The sequence below is a fragment of the Chenopodium quinoa genome, unplaced genomic scaffold (genome assembly GCF_001683475.1).
Source record: "Chenopodium quinoa cultivar QQ74 unplaced genomic scaffold, ASM168347v1, whole genome shotgun sequence".
Classification (NCBI taxonomy): domain Eukaryota; kingdom Viridiplantae; phylum Streptophyta; class Magnoliopsida; order Caryophyllales; family Amaranthaceae; genus Chenopodium; species Chenopodium quinoa.
In genome coordinates, this window is record NW_018744858.1 from 3,147,798 (window position 1) to 3,172,024 (window position 24,227).

Consider the following 24,227-nt stretch of genomic DNA (forward strand, 5'->3'; position numbering starts at 1 on the left):
AGAAAAAAGAAAAAAAGAAGAGAGAGAGCTAAGAAGAGATTATGCTGTTAAACAAAGGAGGCTTTTTCGTACATAGTACAAAAAGCAATTAGTACCAAAGGGCAATACATTAAGGAAAAAGTTATTTACCCAACCAAATGCAAAAGGGAGGTTGTTTCCTGTACCAAGGGGCATAGTAGCAATAGGAGGAGGATGAGACAACTTCAAGTCGCAAACAACACCAAGAATCCATCCAGCGGTACCATCACCACCGGCAACCTAATGAGCAAGCATACATTAATGAACAGTAATGTCGGACAACAATCTTTATAGATGTAGCAAGCAACATACACAAATCAATTATCGTAGCATAGACTTACAACTAGTCTGAGTTTCTCCTGGATCTTTATAGCCAAATCATCTTCCTTTTTCTTTAGGTTTTCCAGATTAAGATAGAGTGTACTTAGAAACTTATCAGGAGCTTGTTCCAACAAATCAACCACCTACATTTAGACAACTTAGTAAGCTTAGGCAAGTACATCCAGAAGTAGCTGCTTCAAATTTGAATTTGGAATCCAAATTTCAAGCACAAATTCCAGTTTAATCGATCACCTGATTAGTATTTAGTAATGAACGATATGTTTCAAGAAGATTTCCACCAAGCTGACCACCACTCTTCGAGTTGACAAACACAATTACAGGACACTCAGGAATGTCAGATGAGCAGCCTTCAGGCTGAAAATCTTGATTCAGTATATAATCAGGAATCCAAAACTCCTTTAATTGTTCATTTGATTCAGATACCGGATCCCCCATGCTATGATTGAAATTAAACTGCATAATTTTGCAACCATGAAAAATAAACCATAATCAAAATTTAAAAACTTAGGACATACTTATTTTACGATACCAGATCACTAGGCATTATTTTAACCGAAATAATGCCCAACACGCATCAATCAATCATCGTCAACTAGTTTAGTTGATTAAATTCTCGATAATACTACCTCAGATTGAATCTAGTTACACTTTGTCGCTCCTTATATAAACGAAATAATGCTAAAATTGCAGAAAAATTAGAATATCACAAATCCCAACAAAAATTGACATCAATAAAATTTATAATAATATCATAATTGTGACATAATTGCATATCATTTTCAACAGTACAAAACAAGAAAACACGCAAAAATCATTATCAATTACATTCATCACCTATTTCAAATAAAAATAGAATTCAAATTCAAAATAAAAAATAAATAAATAAATAAATAAAATAAAATAAAAAAAAAAAGAATGCGGAGAATGTTACCGAAAGCTCACCACAGAAGAAAAACTTGAATGATTTACGTAGTTTAAATTTTCGACGCATAATTAAATCAATCAACAAAATTAAAGACAAATTGAATTTACCGTCGACAAAAGCTAGAAAAGATCTAAATTCCGACATAAAAATGGTTGTTAGAGAGAGAAAGTGAAGAGAGAGAATTACCTGAGAAGCGAGGTATCTGAAGAAGAGAGAAAAAGTGAGAGAGAATGGCAGAGACGTAAATATTTATAAGTTTGTGATTAGAAATTTACAAATTACAGGGGAGGAGAGAGAAAAGGGAACATGAAATGAAATGATGAAAAATGAGCAATGGAGATGTTCAAGGAAAGTGGCATGAATATGACTAGATGAGTCTCCACGATTTGTTGTTCGTTGCCGTTGACTTTTTGGTATTGACTTTGGACTGTACTAATTATTATTAGCATATGCCATACATAGTTAATTACTGTTAAATTATTGAGTTCACGCTATAATGAGTTGTACTTTCCTAGAGTAGTATGGAGCTGATGTAGGGATTACACTTCACATAGCACAACTATACATTGATGTAGCTGTTCATACCAATTGTCGAATAGCGTCCCAATCATGTTATTCCTTTATAACTTGTATCATAAGTTTTACAACAAAACTCCGCATAACTATATTTTCTTTAATATATAAATTACAAAATACAATTAAAGAAATGTGTGCGAATAATATACAATTCTAAACGTTGCAATTAAAAAAATAGAGGAAAAATTTATCATGTCTCGCAAATCACATAAGTTTAATTTACATTAGTTTTCCCTTGGAGAATAGGCATTATTTTCTAAGGCTTTACCAAGTTACGATTTGAATTTTTTTGATAGTACCCTTACCCTATATAAAGTATATGTCCCTTATAGAAATTTCAAAGTATTACATGAATGGAAATTGTTTCTTTTTATTTGGTAATGATACTCTACGTTTTAAGTGATCTACGTTTCTGATATGGTAGTTTTTTTTTAGAAAATACATTTTTCAACATGAGAAACATTCCATGTATCTCAAAGAGGCAAGTTTGTCATTTTCAGTCAATAAGTTGAGTAAATAGTGTAAATTCGTCTAATAAATCAATGGATTCAAGCCAAAACAACACTGTTAGTGGACCAATTCAACCAAAAGCTAGCTTACGCTTATATTTGAAGTCCAAAAATATGTTTTATACTTCATCATACCCCCTCACATGAGAGCCCTTTGAAATAATGATTCTACTTTGAATCTCAGAGGTATACAAGAAAAATGAATGAAAATTTAACGAGAAGTGAACAAGGCCTTATATACAGTTATACACATAACTCTTAGTAATAGCTAATAACACGTGCTTGAAGCATATATAGAATAATTAACTTGAGCGAAAGTTGTTATCATACGACAAAGCCAAATCAAAACGAGGATACAAGGAAGGTGAATGGAAATTTCCTTGATTAGAATGTGTATAAACAATCCAAAAATCGTGTAGGATCCTCTTTTCTTAACCTTATTCAATTAAAATGTAAGAAAAGTTAGGAACAAAATGTTTTGTGTACATCCGATTTATAAGAATTTCGTTGTACATCAAATAGTTTTAAAAAAAAAATTAGCTAATTTAGGGTAATTTTTAGCTTTTTTTTTTGGGTAAACTTCATTATTAGTATGATTTTAAAGTGGAGTATATCAATAATAATCACTCATTGAAATATGATATTAACTCATTTAAAGAGGATAATTATATCGATAAAATATAAATCTTTTTTTTTTTGTAATTTTTGTTTATATTGGGGTAATTTTTAATCATTTTACGATATATATCTACAACGGATGTACGATATTTTGTACACACGTCTAATAAAATTGCACCTTATAAAGAGTTAAGAAAAAACGAGGAAGTATTAATTAATATAGTATGATTATGTATTTGCAAATACATAACAATTATTTAATCCCTACCTTATGAAAATTCCTGCTTTACGTAACAATGGAGAGCGGAAGAGTGAGCGAGCGAAGAGAGAATGCGCTTTCTTCTGAAGAAGAAGACCTCATGCTTAGGTCAAACAAGAAGTTCAAAAGAACTCCTGAGAATCACCAAGGCAAAACCCCTCTCATTCTCATCATGTTGAAGATGTTGAAATGGGGTCATATGTGGCGGAAACTCCGGAGGCCCCTCAAGAAACTCAACATAGGGTTTCATACAGTAAAATGGCCAGTGGTAACACCAAAGGTTATAGCAGATTTCTGGAACGGGAGCAGGTGGAAGATTCTATTTCTGATGATGATATAGCCTATGACTGCGATTCTAATGATGAGTCATGTCCTACTTTTCTCCTATCAAAAGAGGAAAAAAGGAGATTGAGAGCTCCGTGGAGGAATGCTCTAATCATTTAACTTTTTGATAAGAAACTCAGTTATGAGGTGCTTATTAAGCGTCTAAGAATCAAATGGAGTCTAAAAGGGGACATCTCCTTGACAGATGTGGGCTATCTTATTATATAGCTCGGTTCACGAACATGGAGGATTATCACTTTGTTTTGACCTAAGGACCTTGGATTATTGGAGATAGCTACTTCACGATTCGTAAGTGGATCCACTTTGTTGCAGATGAAGCACTGATCAAGTATTTAACAGCATGGGTGAGGATCCCTCAACTTTCAGTCGAGTACTTTGACAAACAATTTCTCTATAAAATTGGATCGAAAATAGTAAAGGTTATTAGTATTGATAACAGCACTGGATCCATGAGTAGGGATCAATATGTGCGCTTTAGCATTGAAGTTGATCTTTCCAAGCCTTTATTGTCCAAATTCGGTTTGAATGGGAGAGTATGGTGCATTCAATATGAGGGATTAAAGCAAATTTGCTTTAAGTGTGGCAAATTAGGCCACAATGAATCGTATTGTCAGTTCGAGGTTATGCATGATGAGAATGGTGCTAGACTTGTTAAGAAGGATGTTGCTGGAAAACATACAGAGGAGCAGAGAGTGAGGCCAGAGGAACAGGATCAGTATAGGTCTTTGATAAGTGGTTTATTTGACCACTTATAGTGGTGATTTTAACCCGATTTTGTATTTTTCCCCCTCTTTCTAACCCCCTTTTTGTATATAAATGTTATATCTTGGCTTTGCCACCCCTTTGTATGTGTTTGTCCATGATTGCAGGTATAAATCTAGCTTTGACAAGCAAACAAAGTTCATGGTTCAAGACTAGAGGCAAATGTGATGGAGGGAGAGGCCGCTCCTGGTGGAGCGGGCGCTCTTGCAAAGTTTACATAATTCTGCCATGTTTTTGAACCTGTGAGGAGCGGGCGTGCACCTGAGTTGGAGCGGGCGCTCCTCCAAGGCTTCAACATTTTGCCTATACTTTGAGAACAGCTAGAGCGGGCGTGTAGTCATAATGGAGGGGGCGCTCCTAGCTGGTTTGCTAGAATCTGCCTCAACGAGGAGCGGGCGCGCATCCTGCGAGAAGTGGGCGCTCCTCCCTGGAGTTTTGAATATGCCAATCTTTAAAGAACAGGGGAGCGGGCGTGCAAGATTATGGAGCGGGCGCTCCTAGCTGGAGGAGCGGGCGCTCTTGACTTAGAATCCGGGTTACTTTTGACGAACTTCCCTATGTAATTCGGGGAGTATAAATACTACCCTTTAGTTCATTTTTAGCAAGCAGTTTTTAGAATAGTTTTCAGCAAACTTCCTCTTAGTTAGCACCTTAGTTCATTAAATTAGTTGATGATTTAGTTTGGAAACTCTCAAATCTAATCATTGTAGAAGCGAACTTCAAGCTTCATTTTCAGATTTTCAGCATTTATTAAACATTTGAAGCTTCAATAGTAACTTCTTTCACTTGTCTCTACTTATTTTCTGATTATATTTTGTTATTGCAAGTCACTTGAATCTCTCTTAATCTTGATAAATTGTTGTTGCATGTTAGTTTTATCCATAGTGAATCACTTTTCCCCAATTTTAAAATTACTTAGAATCCCAACTTGGAACTTTGCATGTTACTCGCAATAAATTGTGAGTAGTCCTCCTTGCTAGGGGTTGGGTGAAACTCAACCTAATGGTTAATTAAGTAAACTTGGGAGAAGTTTTGATGTTTGATTTGTGATTAAATTGATTGTATGAGATTGCTTGTTAGTTCTTCATGATAGGAGTAGCTACCCTTGAGTTTGGAGCTTGATGGCATGTTATACTTAGTTTGACATGGAAATGTAGATTAAGTATGTCATTACTTATTGCAGTTTGATTATGTATCTCCTATTGCTAAACTAATGAGGAATCTATGTTTAGGAGTGTGAGTTGTTTTCCTAATTGCATGAGGTTGGTCTTACATATAGTCCTTGCTATCTCTTGTCTCTTTTACTCCCAATATGCCTAATTGCCATGGTTGAGTGGATCTCATTCCCTAGTGCTTTTAATTACTTGATTTAGAACAATAGTTTGTTTATTTACTTGACGAACCCCCAATCAACAAAAGTATTCGAACTAGCTTGCGCATTAAGATCTTTAGCGATTATATCCCGTTCCTTGTGGACCAATGGTTCGTGAGATGTTTTCTTATAAATGTGTTTGAATGAGTGTGGAATGTGCGACCGTTCTAACGCCCATCAGTCTTGCATGTTGGTGCAACGGAACACGCGCAAATATGTCCCGAAGGCTAAAACAGGTCCTCAGAAACAAGCTAAACAAGTTAAGAATAGTGACTGTGGTCAGGGTTCAAAGGTTGGGGGCCTAGATACTTCGACATCCAAGCACAGCAATGATTCGGGTAAAGTTTGAGCTAAGGTTAATACCACTAGGAAAAATAATGGGTCGAGGTTCAATGCCTTGGAGTCAGACCAAGATATGGATGAGACTAATATGGTCCATGACAGAAATAATATTGCAAAATAAGGAAAATGTCAATCTTAATGATATGCTAGGGTGTGATTCGAACTGCAGCAGTGACTCTTCCCTTCGTTCGACTCTTAACCCCCGGCATAAACCTCAAATTTTTGAGATTGCCACTTCAACCCCCTCTATACTGAAAGTCTCAAAAAGAGATACAAGTGTAGCTAGTGAGAGTGAAGATCATGGCATACCCTTGGATCGCGACATCATTAGAGATTCGAGCTCCTCCATCCTACACAACATTGACCGATTACCCCATGGACGACCCCACGATAGTGAAAATGCATCCCATGGTCAACAAAGGCATTGCTCGAAGTGAGCACATATCTCCCACCGAGGCGCAATCCCCCGGAGATGATGGCAACAGTGGATATTCCGTTGAGAACAAAGGGTCCTATGAAAGTGCTGGAGGAGGCATTTCTAGGACTTTTGCCTAATATTCCATTGAATATGTATGTCCGGTACCCTAATTTTCAGTCGTTTAATATGTTGTTAAAAATTATGGTTTGGAATGTTCAGGGAGCTGGTAATAAATTAGCTGCTTTACGTGAGCTAATTAGAATTAATGATCCTACAATTCTTGCTTTGGTGGAAACTCATTTGAGTGGCGCTCAAGCTCAGAAAGTGTGTGATAGAATTGGATTTTCAGGCCAAACAAGAGTCGATGCTCAAGGTTTTAGCGGTGGTATATGGTTGTTTTTAAGAGAGGAGCAAGTAACTGTTACGGTCTCATATGACCATACTCAACATATTACTATTGAGGTGGAGAGAAGAGGAGAAGAACCATGGATGTTTTCGGCTATTTATGCTAGTCCGGATTCGACTATTGGGAAAGAATTATGGAGGGAATTAGAAAACATCTCACAGGGTTACAATGGCCCGTGGCTGCTAGCGAGCGATTTCAATGATACTCTTTCAATGTCCGAAAGAATTGGTGTTGGAGGGTCGGAGATGCAAAGAAGGTGTAGAGAGTTTAGTGAGTGGGTGGATAACAACAACTTACTAGACTTGGGATGCTCTGACCCTGCTCATACTTGGTGTCGTGGCTTGAGTGCTGCGACCTTTAAGTCCACGAAACTTGATCGAGGACTTGCAAACGAATAGTGGAGGTTGAGATTTTGCGGAGGGTGCGGTACGCAACCTCCCTAGGATTACTTCAGACCATTTCCCGATTCTCATCAGCACTAATGGTTTTGCCCCTATTCCGACAACCATTAAACTATTCAGGTTTCATGCAGCTTGGTTGCATCACGAATGTTTCAATGAATTTGTCTAGTTGAATTGGGATTACAATGTTCCATTAATCCCTTTCTTACCAATTTTTACAAATAAATTGAATGAATGGAATAAAACTGTTTTCATAACATATTTCGCAAGAAGGCAAAATTATTTGCAAGATTGGAAGGAATACAACAGTCTCTTGCTACGGGAGGGCCGCGACACTTATTAAAACTTGAAGAGAAATTGAAGAACGAGATGAACAAAATCCTTGATGAGGAAGAATCTCTTTGGTGTCAAAAGTTAAGAGCTGAGGCTATTTGTGATGGAGATAGCACATGGTATTTCCATTTGTCAACTATTATTAGGAGAAAACGAAATCGGATCAAGACCCTTCAAGATAGGAATGGTGAATGGCTTACAGATCCCAGCCATGTGAAGAATAAGGTCCCTGATTACAAGCATAACCTTTTCAAAGAGCAGGGGAATGACAATTCAGTCAATAATTTGCTACTGGATTATTTTCCGAAAATTAAAAAAGGAGATTGGGATATTCTGACTCAACCTTTTGCCATGTGTGAAATTCGTGCGGCTTTAGGAAGCATGGATCCATACAAGGCCCCGGGTGCCGATGGATTTCATGTTGGGTTTCGTGATGTCCAACACCACGCGGAAGGAAACCCGCCCAAAATCAGCACACAAATTCAGATAACTAAGCATGTATTAAAACCTTAATCACAAGATTAACAAGAAGAGAGAGAAAGAATCGTTACCCTTGAAGCGTGTTTTTCTCTTACTTAGAGCTCGAACTTGAAAGCATAGAGTCCCGCAAATGCGCGAACCTCCAACGGCTAACACCCTCGCTACCGAATCGAGCCGAGCCCTACCCTAAAGCTTAGTCGTGGCTAGACCAAAATTTACCTAGAGTATTAGAACAAAGGTTTTCTCTCTATGGAGATCCCTTCAAATTCACCAACTCAAGTGTTCTTTCCCAATGCCAAATGATTGGTATTTATAGGGAAAGATCCCTTGAAATCCCATCTCCCATCAATGTGGGAGAGTTGGTAAAATAGCAAAATAGAATTTAATTTAATTCTAAATTAAATTAAATAGCCAAATGAATCACCAAACGACAAGTGGCATGAGGAGAGAAAGGGGTTAGGTGAGGACCACAAGGGGGGACCATCCTCCCTTGCTCCCTAAGCAATTCCACAAATCGGGCTCCCCACACGCAACGCACCACTCACGGCGCACCAGCTTGGCGTGGCCTACCTTGGGCGCCAAGGCTGCCTCGCTGGTGGCCTGACCCCTTGTCTAGGCCTGCCAGCTGGTCGCGTGTGCTGGTAGCCTCGCATAAGCCCGCAACATGGTGCCACACATATGCGGGCTGCTCGCTGCTGGGTGATGCTACTACGCTGCGTGTGCCTAAGCATGCTAGCCCGGGTAGCCAGCGCTAGCAGCTACTGCTATCTTGCGTAAGGCTCAACTAGCATTTTCGTGTTGCTGCTCTTGCTTGCGATGGTGCGTGGCTGGTGCTAGCATGCGCGCCAGCGATGCTGCTCTTGCTGTGGCAGCTAGCTAGCGATGCTAGCATGCCAGCTTGCTCGGCATTCCGCAGCCTTGCTACCCATATTGCTCTAGCCCTCGGTTGGCTCGGCCATTCCAAGGCTAGGGTTATATGTTATGACTTGTCGTTTGGCTGATTTTTCCGTCTCGTCTTTTACTAAATTCGACTCGACTTATGACGCTCGGTTTCAACACTTTAAGCTCGAAATCCGACGTCTTTGTTCGTAAATATTCTATTGACTCATTTAATCCTTTGGATTAATTCATCGTTTCGGTTCGGTTACACGATTGGGTGTAATACCCTTAATATTTTAGTAATTTATCTGATAATTTATAAAGAAAAGTTTGGTTTAACTTTACTTTCTCTCAAATTAACGAGTAAGTTATTTTTTTAAGTTTCGGGGACATAACTTGTTTTAAGGAGGGTAGATTGTAATACCCGTAATTTTTCTATTTTAAGTTTCGGGGATGAAACTTGTTTTAAGGAGGGTAGATTGTAATACCCGAATATTTTAAGATTTTATCAAATATATTTTACGGCTAAAGTATGATATTTTAAATTATTTTATGAATTTTTATACTCTATTTTTGTTATCCTATAAAAATAATATTAAACCCTAAAATAGTTATCAATTGCTTTAAGAAAAAAAAAAAAAGATTGCCGTCATTTTCCTTTTGGCTGTGCGTGAAACCAAACCAAGATTTGATATTTTCTTTAAAAAAAAATAAAAAAAAATCATTCTCATCATCATATCTAATGTTATAATGTGATCAATAGAGAAGCCTATATCATGTTTGTAAAACTCAAAGCATACGAGGGTCGTACCTCGTTGTCGCCCGACCTAGTGCTAGTTTGTTGAGAGGTAATCACACAAATTTAATTTTTTTGAGTTGTATGTTTATAATCTATTATCTAGTAATCACACTATCAATCTTTTGGAGTTGTTTGATTATAATTTGATTGTATTATTTATTATGTGTAATCACACGGATTTACTATGGAATTGTTTGTATAATTATTGCTTTATATTATTATTGTATGATTTGGTATTTATATGCTTGAGTTTATATATATGATTGATGTATATAATTTTATGATATGATCTGATTTAATTGTCTTGTTATTATTGTTGTATTGATTGATTGTGTTATTATGTTAGGGTTTTTAATGTTGTTGTTTTAGGGAGTATTGTTCTTGAGGTTTTAGAGTTACTAGTAACATATTGGATTGAGAATTGATTATATTTGGGTATTAGTTTTATTTCCCTATAAGAGTTGAGATATATATGAATTGAATTGTTATGTTATTTTGGGAACCTGTGCCATTGTTGAGATATTATTATTAATCCGTGAATGGTAATTTGATCGATGTATGAGATCAAAAGGTTGAGAATTATTATTTTGTTCTTGGTTTGTGGCTCGGCGTTATAGACCTTAATCCTTGGCATGTTGGTAATGAGATAATAATCATGAGTTAAGAATGAGGTACAATCTTTATTCATATTTTTCTATGGTCCCCTACAGTGGGATTTGACTCATATTGGTCATGGTTTAAGGTGTTTTCTGGTTATTGAGAGTATTCAAGTTTTTATACTTGTTGGTTTGTTATTCAAATTACTCATGTCCAAGGCTAGGTATTGAACAAAGAGCATGGAACACTTAAGGAATAGATGAGTGAATTGAGTAAAAGATCGTATTATTATTCGAGGTTGGATTTGACAAAGGTTATTTCCAGAGTACAATGTGTAATGTAGTTTTGAACTACATTGTTTAATTGAGCTATTAGTGTTCATTATTCTATTATACTCTGTATTCCGATATGTGATGATTACTCAGCTTTTTGCTGACGTGTGTGTTTGTTTGTTGTGCTACTTGTGTTTGCGGTCGTGTCATTTTCTTATGGTGGCCCTGCGACGATTTATTTTGGAATTTGTCCTTAATGGTGAGCAGACAAGTTTTTCTAAACAGGTTGATCAAGTGATCGTAGCTAAAGGAGCTCAAGTGTTTCGATTAGTCTGTTATAACAAGTTTGGAAAGTTGTATAAATAGCTCACCTAGTTTATTGGGTTTTAATTATTGAGTTTTTGTAAGCCTTAGCACTTGACAAGTTGTTGAGTGTGGCGGTAATACCTCCGAGTTAAGTGTATGCTTTCGCAGTTTTTATTCAAAGGTTTTTTTATTTTTTTCCTTTATTTATTATTTATTATTAGCTAGTAAATTGGGGGTGTTACATTGGGTGTGACCCGAAGGGCTCAAGCTATAATATTATTATTGCATTAATATTACTGATCGGAAGCAGCCTCCAGCTAGGCATTCCAATCACTTGACCTTAATGAATAATTAGATTTTTAATTAATTCCGAACCCTCTATTGGAATAATACACTTGTTCGAAGGACACCATTCCTTTCAATCTCCCACTTGTCCTTCCAGACAAGTGAGCTAATTGTGTATAGCCTATTTCCTATGTCACTTAATGTCTCTTCATGAACTATAAGGTAAGATTCTTCGTCATCTTTGTTACATTCAGAAGTGTTTCTCGATTTCCGAGTTCGACTGTCAATAAGCAGATGATTTCTAAAATCCATCTGAGCACGGCCGTGTATTTTCACTGTCTCGCTCTTCGAGAGGCCTTGTTAACAATAAAGACATGTTCTCTATTATTAATAGGGGGAAATTCCCAGTCTTGCATTGTTAGCTTCCCTTACTAAGAGGACCTAGCCGCCCAACTGTTGCCTTTATAATCTCCTTTTACGGCAGACGTTTGACAACATCAAAGCGGACTAGTACTCAAACAAGAGAACTAACAATACTCATGGTCGAGGAAAGAGGTTCCGATAGCTATAATGAGCGATATACTTATGACGATTGTCAAATCTCTTAAAGTATTCTCATAGGTCGATCTGGTATAGTTCCAAATTAAATCCTGTGCAAATGATTTATGACAATCATGTCCTTATAGCACAAGAAACGGTGCTATAAATCATACTACACTCTAATCTCACACGGTCATTAGTCGTCCAACTTTCAAATGACCTCAATTAGGGATGATTTCAATATGATATTCAACGTTCACTTAATAGGTATTTCTTTATCCAAGACATGACCTTGATACCCTATTTTGAATGTTCAAATTGAATGGACTCATTTTTTAATTCTAAACAACAATTAAATAGAAATGGAATAATAATTTACAGAAAAATTAAATTACTCCATAAATGAATGGTTTTAACATGGTGTTTTACATTAAGATCTCTACAACTTAATTAAAACACACAAATAAGGAATTCAAAGCCAATCTCCAACGTGCTTGATTACCATTGCCTCAACATGCTTGTTGTGTTTTACTTGAGGCAAAGGTTTAGTGGGTGGATCGGCTACATTGTAGTCCTTTCCAATCTTGCAAATTCTGATTTCACCCTCGGACTCCCATTCCCTTATCATGTGAAATCGTTTCATGACATGTTTGACTTTCTGATGCTCCCCTGGCTCCCTAGCCTGAGCAATAGCCCCACTATTATCACAGTAGAGGTCTATTGGTCCCTTTATTGAGGGGACAACACCAAGTTCACCAACAAACTTACTAATCCAAACTGCCTCTGTAGCTGCTTCTGAAGCTGCCAAGTATTCAGCTTCAATTGTAGAATCTGCAGTTGAGCTTTGCTTAGCACTCTTCTAACTAAACGCTCCTCCATTTAGACAGAATATATATGTACCTTGATTGCGACTTGAAGTCGTCTCTGTTAGTCTGGAAGCTTGCGTCGGTGTAACCTTCAACAACCAAATCCTTTTCCAAAAAGACACCGTCTCGAGCAACAAATATTTTGTTCTCAGACTGGTTTTAGAAGTAATACCCCTTGGTTTCTTTTAGATAGCCCACGAAGAAACACTTACCAAAATTTGGTGCAAGCTTGTCAGATATGGGTCTTTTGACCTATGCTTGGGAACCCCAAATCTTAAGAAAAGACAACCGTGGAGGTTTCTTCGTCCATAATTCATATGGAGTCTTTTCGATAGCTTTTGACGGAGCGCGGTTCAGAGTGATTGCCGCGGTTAAAAGTGCGTTTCCCCAGAAACAGATCGGAAGATTGCTAAGACCCATCATTGATCGAACCATGTCTAACAGAGTTCGATTTCTCCTTTCGGACACTCCATTCAATTGTGGAGTTCTAAGAGGTGTCAATTCTAAGAGAATACCATGTTCTTTCAGATGATCGTCGAAATTTGTAGCTCAAATACTCGCCACCTCAATCCGATAGAAGTGCTTTGATTTTCTTGCCAAGCTGATTATCCACTTCACTCTGAAATTCTTTGAATTTCTCAAAAGATTCAGATTTGTGTGATATAAGGCAGACATAGCCATATCTACTAAAGTCGTCCGTGAAAGTGATAAAATACTGATAACCATTTCTTGCGATTGTGCTCATTGGTCCACATACATCCGTGTGTATAAGACCCAATAAGTCACTAGCCCTTTCTCCCAATTTGGAGAATGGCTGCTTTATCATCTTGCCTAGTAAACATCCTTCACAGTTTACAAACTACTCTAAGTCGAATGAATCAAGAATCCCTTCATGAAGAAGTTTCTTGATGCGTTTTATGTTCATGTGGCCAGGACGACAATGCCACAAGTAGGTTTGATTCGACTCAATGGTCTTAGCTCTTTTGGTGGTATCGTTAACATTTGTCTAGTCACATATAGAATGTGTGATTTGATAAAACATATAAGCAAGACATTCAAATACAACCATTGTTATAGTCTTATGATCAATTAATCGTCCAACGCCATAGATCAAAATATGTTCAAAACATAATAAAACAAGAATTAGTTCTATTACAAGCCAAAGATAAATGATGTGCCTACAAGCATGATGGAAAGACCATCTTCATTGTCCGCTCGTAGTTGCACATCCACTTGTGAAGCCCTCTCACTTGGTCCCTTAAAATGGAAGCATAAAGTGAGTCATACATGGTATCCAATAATACTTATGAATAGCTTATACACAAGTGTTAATGAAGATACCTGAGGTAGATGAAACATTCCTCTTCTCCTCATCCGATCCCTTTGGAAGATCTTGCATTCCCTCTTGTAGTGGCCTTGCCCACCACAATAGAAGCATAGCATCTTCGCTTTGTTCTTAAACTTCTTCTTCTTTTCTCTCAAGGGCATTTTGGTTGCTCCATAGGAGTTGGCCTTGCGAAGTAGCTGCACCACATCTCTCAATGAGTGTGTATCCTTTCTCGCAGCTATACCATCCTAAGTGCATCATAGCCTGAGTGGAGTGAGGCAAGCAAGATATGACCCGCCATCTCATCCTCCAATGGGATTTTGAGAAGCTCCACGTGCTTGAAGAACCTAGCCATTCTAAGAAAATGAGGTTGGTGGGGCATATCGGGTCTCAATTTGGTATTGTAGACCCTCGACCAAAGCCGGTACCTTTCCTTAGCAAGGCAACCCTCTTCCGGTGGCTTTATCTTCAAATACAAGTCCATCATAGTTGCCATTGAGACTCTTGCTGACTCTCACATTGATAATGTCCTCAAGAGCTTGGAGGTACATGTCCTGAAAATAGGAGGAGAACTTTTCCTTCCATTCTTCCGGGATGGAATAAGCCATTAGTCATGAGACTTTCTTGCAATCGGAAGACCATGCATCATGAGTTTCATCACTCATGATTCCCTTTGAGTAGAAGCTTATCAAGAATGTACTCTATGGAAAAATTCCGTAGAGTTTTTAGAAGTTCCTCTTCCCATTCCTTGAAATTGACCAAGTTTAGGCTAAAATCCAACTTGTTGGGGAGTTCCGGGCACATGTAGTTGTTGTTGTTATTAGTTGCGGACATGATTCTACAATTGAAAGAATTTGCAATGAAAAACCATTCATAAAACCAATAAGTTTGAAATTTAAAGCATACATGCAAATTTTCAATCTTATTAAGCGTTTTATCCACACATTTGAAATTATCCCACTTAGGCGAGAATAAAACGATTCCAAGACCCCCAAATTCATAAAGTGATGAAGCATGCTTTCTTGACGTTTTATCTCCATTGCCATGACATCTAAGGACTCCTTACTGATATCGTTGAGTCTAACCAAAACTAATGTGTATGCGAGCCTTGCTTTGGCAAGCGCATCAACATACCTTAGTTCCCTAGGAAAGTAGTAATGATGTACTTTGGCACAACCCATTACTATTCTCATTAGTTCAGTAAGTGTTATTTTGGAATGGCAAATTTAACTCAATTTTCTTTGGGACTTAGGGTTTCTATGTTGGTTGATTTAAGTGAACTAAACTAATCAATCAACATTAGAAATCCTAAACATGCATCTAACATCGCAATTATATAAGCAAAATATATAAAGCATAATAAAGATTCATTTGGCAACTAGCATGACCCCTTGAACTTGAATCTTCAAATCTTTAAGGGCCTTCGTTGCATCCTCTTGGCTCGTCTTCTTAGAAACGTCGTCTTCGAGACATCACCACAAATTATGCAACTACTAGAAAGGCTAGGACTAATCTAAATAATTTAAGTACAAAAATACTTAATGGCACGCAGTCCGTATTTACTATCTTAGTCGGGCCCTACTAGTTGCCATTTTGTAAAACTTGTGATAGAATATTCATTCCATTCACTAATATGAATGGCCCATGCATTTTACACAGAATTCATGCAACAATACAAAACGAGTGCAAAACTAGTTACTAACTTAGGTGGTTAATCCTATTAATGCGCCTAATTAAAACTAGTCAAAGTTGTTAACCGATTATGTAATTAAATGCAATAAAATTAGCTCAAATAATTAATGAAGCTCCCATTAAATTCCGCATCCATCTTATTTAAAATTAAGCCAATTAATTTAATTAAGCTGTTTTACCCAAATTTTGCCGAAATTATTTTGCAAGTGTCGAGAAAAACCGAGGCCTAGCCTCGTTTTAATAATTAAATAAATAATTAAAAACGACAAAAATCGCATAGCTCTACGATGCTCGAGTGCCTAGCACCAAGCAACGAGGCTTTGTTTGCTAGGCATCGAGCCACAGCTGCCTTGCGTGGGTGCTACCCCGCCTGCTTGTGGCTGACAGCATCGCACCATGTGCATTATGCTGGCCACAGCAGTGCGCTTGCAATGCTAGCAAGTGCGGGCCTCAAAGGCCCTTGCTATTGTGCGAGTTGACCCTGCCTAGCAGCCGCACAACACACCTCGCATAAGCACCCTCCCCGCACCATGCGCAACAAGCTCGCACACACTCACGCACCAGCAGTCCACACAACCTCGACAACCACATGCAGGCTACGCAAGCAGCCGTGCTGGCCAAAAGATGTGATCGAGGCTTCGTGCCTCGATTTGCGTGCTTGTGCCTCGGGATTATATCCCAATTTTGTGTGATATAAAATTAATTCTAAATTATTCTTAGAACCAACATTGAGCAAAAGGAAAATAAAACAAGTCCAACTTAAATAAATTCAATTTTTATTGCACAAACCAAAATAGAACCATTCTTTAAATTTTTTTTGGCTCAACTTGATGCTACAAAAATTGAGGGCTATTCTCACAATTAGTTTAACCAAACATAAATTAATAATGAGATTTGACAAAATAAAAGGAGTTGGAAAAATAAGAACAATCATCCAATGGAAAATTTTCCAACACTAACTTATGTAAACTTGAAAAATTACATCCTTCCAATATGAAGGGTAATCAAATTTCAATCACAAGTTTGAACTTTTAAGATTTTAATCAACTCAAAAATGATTAAAATCAAAATTAGTTTAACGTAGAATTTAGAAAGTTAAGTTCCAACCAAATAAACAATTAAAGATTGAATCTTAAACATTTTAGGGGCTTCAAAACTACAAATTCACCATAAATATTCACACTTGAAGCAATTAATTTGCAAAAATGTGAAATTGCAAGTTTATGTGAAAAATGAATTCACCAAATTAAGCACTAATTATGACTTCATAAATATGCTTAATAAGTGTTATTATTGCAGTAGATTAATGGTGTAACTGTACACATAATCTAACTTAACATGCCATAATTAATCAAGCTTTAAAGATTTAAAATTTTTCGTTTAAAACGAAAAATCCCTCAAAAAACATGTTTTTGGGTGGATTTTGGCTTCTGGAGCCTCCACAAAGTGATTCAAAAACGCTTTAGAATGTTGATTCCACCCAAAATTCACTATTTTTGGGTCGAAATCTGGGTTCTTTAGCCAAAATTAGTATAAATACGAGATTAAACTAATTAAAACGAGCTTCTAATCTAATTAGAAAGCAAAACCAGTAATTTAAATCCATTAAAATCACCATAATTAATTAATTATTAGTTACAATAATTAAATGCATGCGGCTCTGATACCGTTGGGTTTCATGATGTCCAACACCAAGCAGAAGGAAACCCGCCCAAACATTAGACTGAGCCTAAACTAAACCTTACCTACGACCTAATGACCATGTGGAGGGTCCATTAACCTTTAACATCATTCCTAAAACCCTTAGGATTAAATATTAGCTTCTAGAATCCTCTAGAAGATTCTAATTTATGCTGTTTTTGAAAAGATAAAGACTTAGAATTTTATATCGGATAAAACACTTGTTTTTCAATAGGTTTAATTCTGATAAAACTAGAATACGTACGGAGATACGATTAACCCAATTTGATTGAAGGTCGGATTTCGTACGAATTCTATCTTCCAAAAATATCGCTAGACGATGCTTAATCGCAGCGATATAAGTATGTCGCGCCGCGATATAGCTGGCGTTTCGCTATACGATTAGTTTTACTCCGAGTTGAATTCTGACTCTTTTCTGATCTTTTCCCTTGTTATTCTTTATAAATAGAGGACGTTTTCCTCCGTTTTCATTCACCAACAATCATCATCTTAATCCCTCTCTAAAGCTATAAGCTTGTCGTTCTCTCTCTCTCTCTTTCTTGGCCTTAGCCTAAACACTTCACACAGAATACGTCCTTTGCGAGACTTGAATACTCCAAGCCCTTCTCGTAGTTGCCTTCTACCTTGACGTGAAAGGTTGATAGTTCTAAGGGTTTGGTCCCTAATCTATATTTCAATTCTTATTTATTTATTTGTTTGGTTCTTTCTTGAAGTTACTAACGTGTTTATTATTTTGATAGAAAGAGGTAAGAGGCATCAAAGTGAGTAGATCTACTATTCTTATTCTTTTGATATAGAAATTATGCTTAGAATATTATTTTAATTGCTAGTATCATGTTAGGGTGTTATTTTAATATTCCTAATATTGTCATGCTTTCTAGTATCATGTTTAGGTTAAATATTTGATCTTTATTATTTAGTGACATGCTAGGGTTTGTTATTAATCTGTTTAGTATCATGCCTAGGATTTTGCTATTAATCATGTTTTTATGATGTTATACTGATGATGATTGTTGTGTTAATTATTATTACATTGCTTGATTATTCATGATTTATTGTTATTGTTTAATCACGCTCTTTCTTGCAGGTTTAAAGGGAATTTGTACTTGAAATCACGCCTAATAAGATAATTAATAATTTGATTTTAGGTTAATATGATTTTAATTCAAGTGATCGCCAATAATAGATTTATTTGTGCATTAATAACCAACCAACATAGAATAAACAGGTTTAGGGCTAACTTGTTGTATGTATGTTGATCGGAAAGCACACATGAATATCATAAGAATCAATTAGAGGCCGATTTAGGGCGGGTTCAATCTCTTTTAGGTTGGATTCGTACCATCATCCCCAAATATCTAGTCATGGTTGCAGACCACTATAGAGTTAGTGATTTTTGTGATCGTGAATGGGGTGTAACCTTCACACCCGTGAACGGTTTACAAGTTCTTGAAACTTGTTGGCGACTCTTTTATCTCTAACTTATTTCCCTTTGGACGCCACTAGACCTGGCAAATGGGTCATTCGGGTTGGGTCTGGGTCGGGTCACTTTCGAGTCGGGTCATTTCGGGTTAGTTCACATTCGGGTCGGGTATGGGTCAGATCCAATCGATTTGGGTTTCAGGTCAACTTCGGGCTAGGTATAGGGTCGAGTTCTGGTCGAGTCAATTTCGGGTCGGGTATGTTCGGGTCAAGTATGTTCGGGTCATATTCGGGTCAGGTCAAAATCTGGCCGGGTCAAGTTCAGGTTGTTTCATTTGTGAATCAAGCTCAAATGAATAATTTTATACGGAGTATATATTTTGTTACTGTTATAATAAAAACTATCACTTCAATTTATGAGCTTAGCTAAGGTTGAAGATGAACAATTTGAGTTACTTTTGGTACAAGACATTTTAAGTTCAATTATAAGGTAATTTTAGTTCGGGACATTTCGGGTATCGGGTCTGTTCGGGTCAATTTCGGGTATCGGGTCTGTTCGGGTCACTTCAGGTGTCTGGTCAGGATTGAGTCAACTCCATTTTCGGGTCAGGTATGGGTCGGGTCAATTTCGGGTTTTGGGTCAATTTCGGGTAATGGGTCGGGTCATCAGGTCTGGGGTCAGGATTGCCAGGTCTAGACGCCACCATGCTTAAATGCATGATCATAGTGGGCCTCAAAGTTGATGTTTGAAATATTCCCTACATGTACGAAGTATCTTTTACTATTAAGGGGTCGTTTGGTTCGCACGGGGTAATCGGAATGGAATGAATAAAGGGAAAGAATCGGAATGGAATGAAAAACCCCCAATTTTGCTATGTTATTTGTTTTGAATAACAAAGGGAAACAAGCTACCACTTCCACCACCACACCACCACCACACAATACCTATTTTAGACCTTCTCCAGCCACCACCAAGATACCATACCACTCGCCGCCCCTCCACCACCACTCGCCGCCCATCGCCGGAGCTCCCCCGTCCCCTCCATCCCTTTTCCCGTAAAATAGCAGGCCGATCCTCCTCCCACCCGAGGGTAAGTCACCATGTTGGTTTTTGTAGAAAGTCACCATGTTGGTTTTTGTAGCCAAGCCCACTTATGAAATTAAGGCATTTAAGCAGAAAAAGATTGGACAATCATTTGAGAGCAAAGAGAGTACAAAACAACGTAGAGAAGAGAGCAAAGAGAGTACAAAACAACGTAGAGAAAAACAACGTAGAGAACAATTTAAAAACAAAAAAAATGAAAAAATATAAATAAATAAATAAAACAGAAATTTTGTAACGTCGCTTACTTTGTGTTTTCTGAAAATTTGCTTGATGTGTTCCCTTTTTCCATGCATTTGATTAGTTGAAAAGCTTTTTCCAACGCTTATTAACTTTGCAGCACCAGGAACATCTATATTCCACCTGCTCTCTTATCTTTTATAGCCTAATCATATAATGCACATTGACTTATTTTACTTATAAAGGTAAATTTGGTTGCACCTACTTCGTACAACTAATAATTTGTATTAATATTGGTGAAAAAGTAGAAATCATACTCGACTTTTGCTAGCCATATTAAAAAAAAAAAAAAAAAAAAAAGGTGTAGTCATATTAATATTTTTTTTTTGACAAGGTAGACTTAATCCGTGCAGGTTTCAGGATTTATTGCTTATGGGTTTAGACTCTTCGAGCACATACAATGATACAATTAAATAAAATATTATACTCTAAAATACCAATTATAATTATTAATTTGGGTATGCAAATTTGCACCAAAAAAATTGGGTGTGATTTATAATAACTTTACAAAAATAAGTAAATAACATGTAAACTATTCAAGAAACCAAAATACTATAGTAAATTCTAAAATTAACAACTCATACATCATAGCTGTAAAAATAAGATGGGGGAAAATGCATGTCAGGAAGTTCGAACCGCAGCCCACTTGTGTCTAAAGACAATGCTTCTACCGCCAACCTACCGAGCATAGCATTACTAACTTTAGCGTGTTAAAATATTATAAAGTAATTTTATGTTTTCCAAACTTACCAGATTTTTTTACGGATCTAGTATGGGTTCAGCTGAACCCATACTAGAACCGCCCCTGGACTCAATAGTTTTATCAAAATAGACTCATAAGTTAAACAAAGACTGGCAAATTTTTATCATGTTTTTATAAAACAAGAAATGTTACGTTAAAATTATAGACATTAACGTTATATATTATCTCAAATAGATATAGAAAAGATATAATTGTGCGTTTCTTTAGAGATATCTGATAAAATTTATTTGGAAAAATATAATTGTGATTAAGTTACAATTTTGAACTCTTTCAAAAAGAAAAAAAAAGTTCTGATTTTGAAGTTTAGATAAAACGTCCATATCTTTTTGGAATCTCTTTTGTATCTCCATAGCTTCATGAAAAGGTATAAACATGTAATTAAAATCATTTAAAAATAAATCGATTAAAATAAGTAATTTTTTCAATAGTACGTAGTTATTGGATCAGTTGTGACTTTAATAACAATGATTAAAAAGGGGTTTATTAGATTGGGATAATCCAAAATAAAAGTGTAAAATATTTTTAAGAAATTAGTGAAGACGACCTAGACGTGAAATATGACCTAACTTTTTACGATTGATTCTCATCCTTCTTAAGAAGATAACATATAAAAAGTCTGAACATATGTAGTAGATAATATGTTCAAACAACTAATAATTTCATCATATGTTTAACCTACTAACAATAGAGTTGGTGTGTTCACACAAGTACAGACCAAATTAGGGAGGTGGTGTTGATCTTGCTTGGTTCGAGGCCCTGGGTCTGGGTTTGAGCCTCAGTCTTCGGTTGGCTGGCTATACAACCGGAGGCATTCACAAAAAGAAACGAGTCTTACAATCCGGAATAACTATTGTAATCTTTTGACTTGTTTAATGCTTTAATCTAGTTTTATTTTTGATGTACCGCTTGATTTACCCTTTGAGCTAATTCAGATTTGGGGCTCAATTTTGAGTAGTTAGGTTCAAATACCCTCTTAATTAATGTTATGGGACTGAATACAAGATATACAACAAATTTTTTAGTGAGACTTCTAATGGTGTATTTGTTCTATGTGGGAATAAAACAAGTGGCAAGGGCACATCTAGCTAATAGTGAGTATCTAAAAGAATGATAATAATAAACAAACTTTCTTACCTTTTTTTAGCCCATTTGTTATTTTATATAGACCAATCCCTAATACTTCGTATATAATTTGCCGACAAACCCGCTTAAAAAAAAAAGAATCTGATCATCACGGAGATACCATTTTTAATCAAATAGACCCATACGTCTATATTCTCCCTTTTATCCCAGTAAAATTGCTCCTAATTTTTTTTTTTAATGTCCCATTGTGATTTCCCTAGCAATAACAAAATTTTCTCCAGCAAGAATTAAAAAACAACAATTCTATTATCGGCCAATCCAACAAGACCAATTTTATTGGCTGATTAAGAAATTTGAGTGAAAACAAACTACAAACCGAGCCTAATTCATCCTTACAACAGAAGATAAAAATTTATAGATAATTGCTCGAATTAAACCTACATACTACGCAGACAATCATATGGAATTGGCAATTCTAAAAAAAACAAGATTACCGATAAAGATACAAGAAAGAAGAAATTAAAAAATTTACCTGATTTTTCTGATGTAGAGCTTTTTCTGATCATATCAGTATCACCACTCTCAATTCAAACCTGTTGTATAAAATCCTCTATGGTTTTTTTTTTTTGTTTGTTTTTGACTTAAAAAAGATGTAGTTTTTTTGTTAAAAAGTGAAAGCCTTATTTTCTGTTAGTTTTGATGTAATTCAAACTCTTGAAAGTTAGGTAGAAGATAGCTATATCGAACGAGGGAGGGCGGCTTTTGATTTTTCAAGTTCCGTGTTGTGTTTTGAATCTTAACGGTCAAGTATTAAAATATATTTCATCAAATCTTATTTTATACAGTAAGAAACTTCTCCGAGTTTATCAAAAAACAAAAAAAAAAAAAAAAACTTTCCCGCGTTTTTTTTTTCTTCTTTTTTTTTATATTGGCTTTATTATTAGGAAATTAAAATCCAAACTTGATTCAAATTGGCTTATTAATTTGAATTGAAGTTGTTTCGGGGTTTTCTGAAGTGTCCTGCGGGAGAGTTACAATTCCAAGAATGCCCTTCGATCGCCTGTACCTGCAAAACCACGAAGACTCCGGTTGGGTGGAGCTCCGCCTCCGACGATCAAGTCAGTGATGTACGGGAGGAAGAAAGTGCGTAAAGCGTTAAATTACTTCTCGCGTAATGGGAGAATTCCGCAATTAACATTGCTCGATTTTGGTGTAAGTGTATTTATGATTGTGTTGAATGCCCCATTAATGAAGATTCTCCCACTATTTATAGTGGGGAGCATTGGTTCCCCATTTAGGGTTCCTAGGACACGTGTCAGCAGGGGATTGGAGCCCTGCTGACCAATGGCAAGGTGCCACATGTCGCTCAGCCATTGGGCCACGTGGCTGGGGTAATTTTACCCCAAACATTTGCCCCTCTCAGGTGCTGACGTGGCAAGGTGCCACGTGGCACCTGAGAAGAGAGCTGACGAAAGAAGATGATTTTTATTTATTTTTTTTTTAAAAAAAAAAAAAAAAACTTTCAAATTCTAACTGAAGGAAGAGGGAAAAGCAGAAGGGGAAGGGTCGCGCCCCTTCACCTTCCGGGACAACCCCTATGAATTTTCTTGAATTTTGAGAGCATCCGGTACTTGAAATTCAGAGCACACGGAGATTTGAGTTTTAAGAGCAGCCGGTTTTCAGACCGCCTGTGAAGTAGCAAGCACACAAAAGATTTTTGAGAGGGTACCTCAGAGAACCCAGCCGGTATTCAAACCGCCTGTGTCTTCGCAAGCATCCCCAAGAAATTTCTTGAGGTTTTCAACACTTTACTCTAGGTACCGTCTCTATTCTTTCTTGCTTTTCCATGTATTTCCGTTTGCGTCTTTTTCTTGCATTTTTGTTTATAAGTCCCATAGGTAGATGGACCCTTTATACCCATACCCGGACCATAGTTGTGAACTCAGCCGGTCAATTGATACGGCTGAGTCTAGAACTGGATCTGCCGCCTCTGATCTTTGGAATTTCGCCTTTTCAACGCCTGTATCGACCGAATCCGTGTCTGTGCAGGACACCATGGCCAGAATTAGGGGAACAGCTATGGACCCCAATTACAGAGGGGGGGACTCAAACGAGTTATCGCCTGAAAATCAAGGCCCAGACGGGGAGGTTAGAGAACCATCCGGCGGTACCCCCGCCACCCCAAGCGATAACATTCTAGGCTCCTACAACGAGGAGACCTCTCCGGCTGAGGAGACTGATCAGCCA

At 36.9% G+C, this 24,227-nt stretch overlaps 1 protein-coding gene across 2 annotated transcripts in view; it reads right to left on the minus strand.

Moving 5' to 3' along the window:
• The window catches only part of LOC110704827 (diacylglycerol kinase 5-like), a 30,917-nt gene extending 8,172 nt beyond the window's left edge, over positions 1-22,745 (minus strand). The window contains exons 1-5 of one of the 2 annotated variants that reach the window (XM_021882643.1): positions 22,513-22,745; positions 20,143-20,279; positions 592-813; positions 360-482; positions 130-258 (exon numbers count right to left, since the gene is read on the minus strand). In XM_021882643.1, the coding sequence (XP_021738335.1) occupies positions 130-258; positions 360-482; positions 592-813; positions 20,143-20,190 (522 nt within the window). In that variant the 5' untranslated portion in view covers positions 20,191-20,279; positions 22,513-22,745. Of the gene's footprint in view, positions 1-129; positions 259-359; positions 483-591; positions 814-1,471; positions 1,668-20,142; positions 20,280-22,512 lie in introns of those variants that run through there. The other variant, XM_021882644.1, reaches the window with a different exon arrangement.
• Between the last annotated feature and the right edge of the window lie 1,482 nt (positions 22,746-24,227).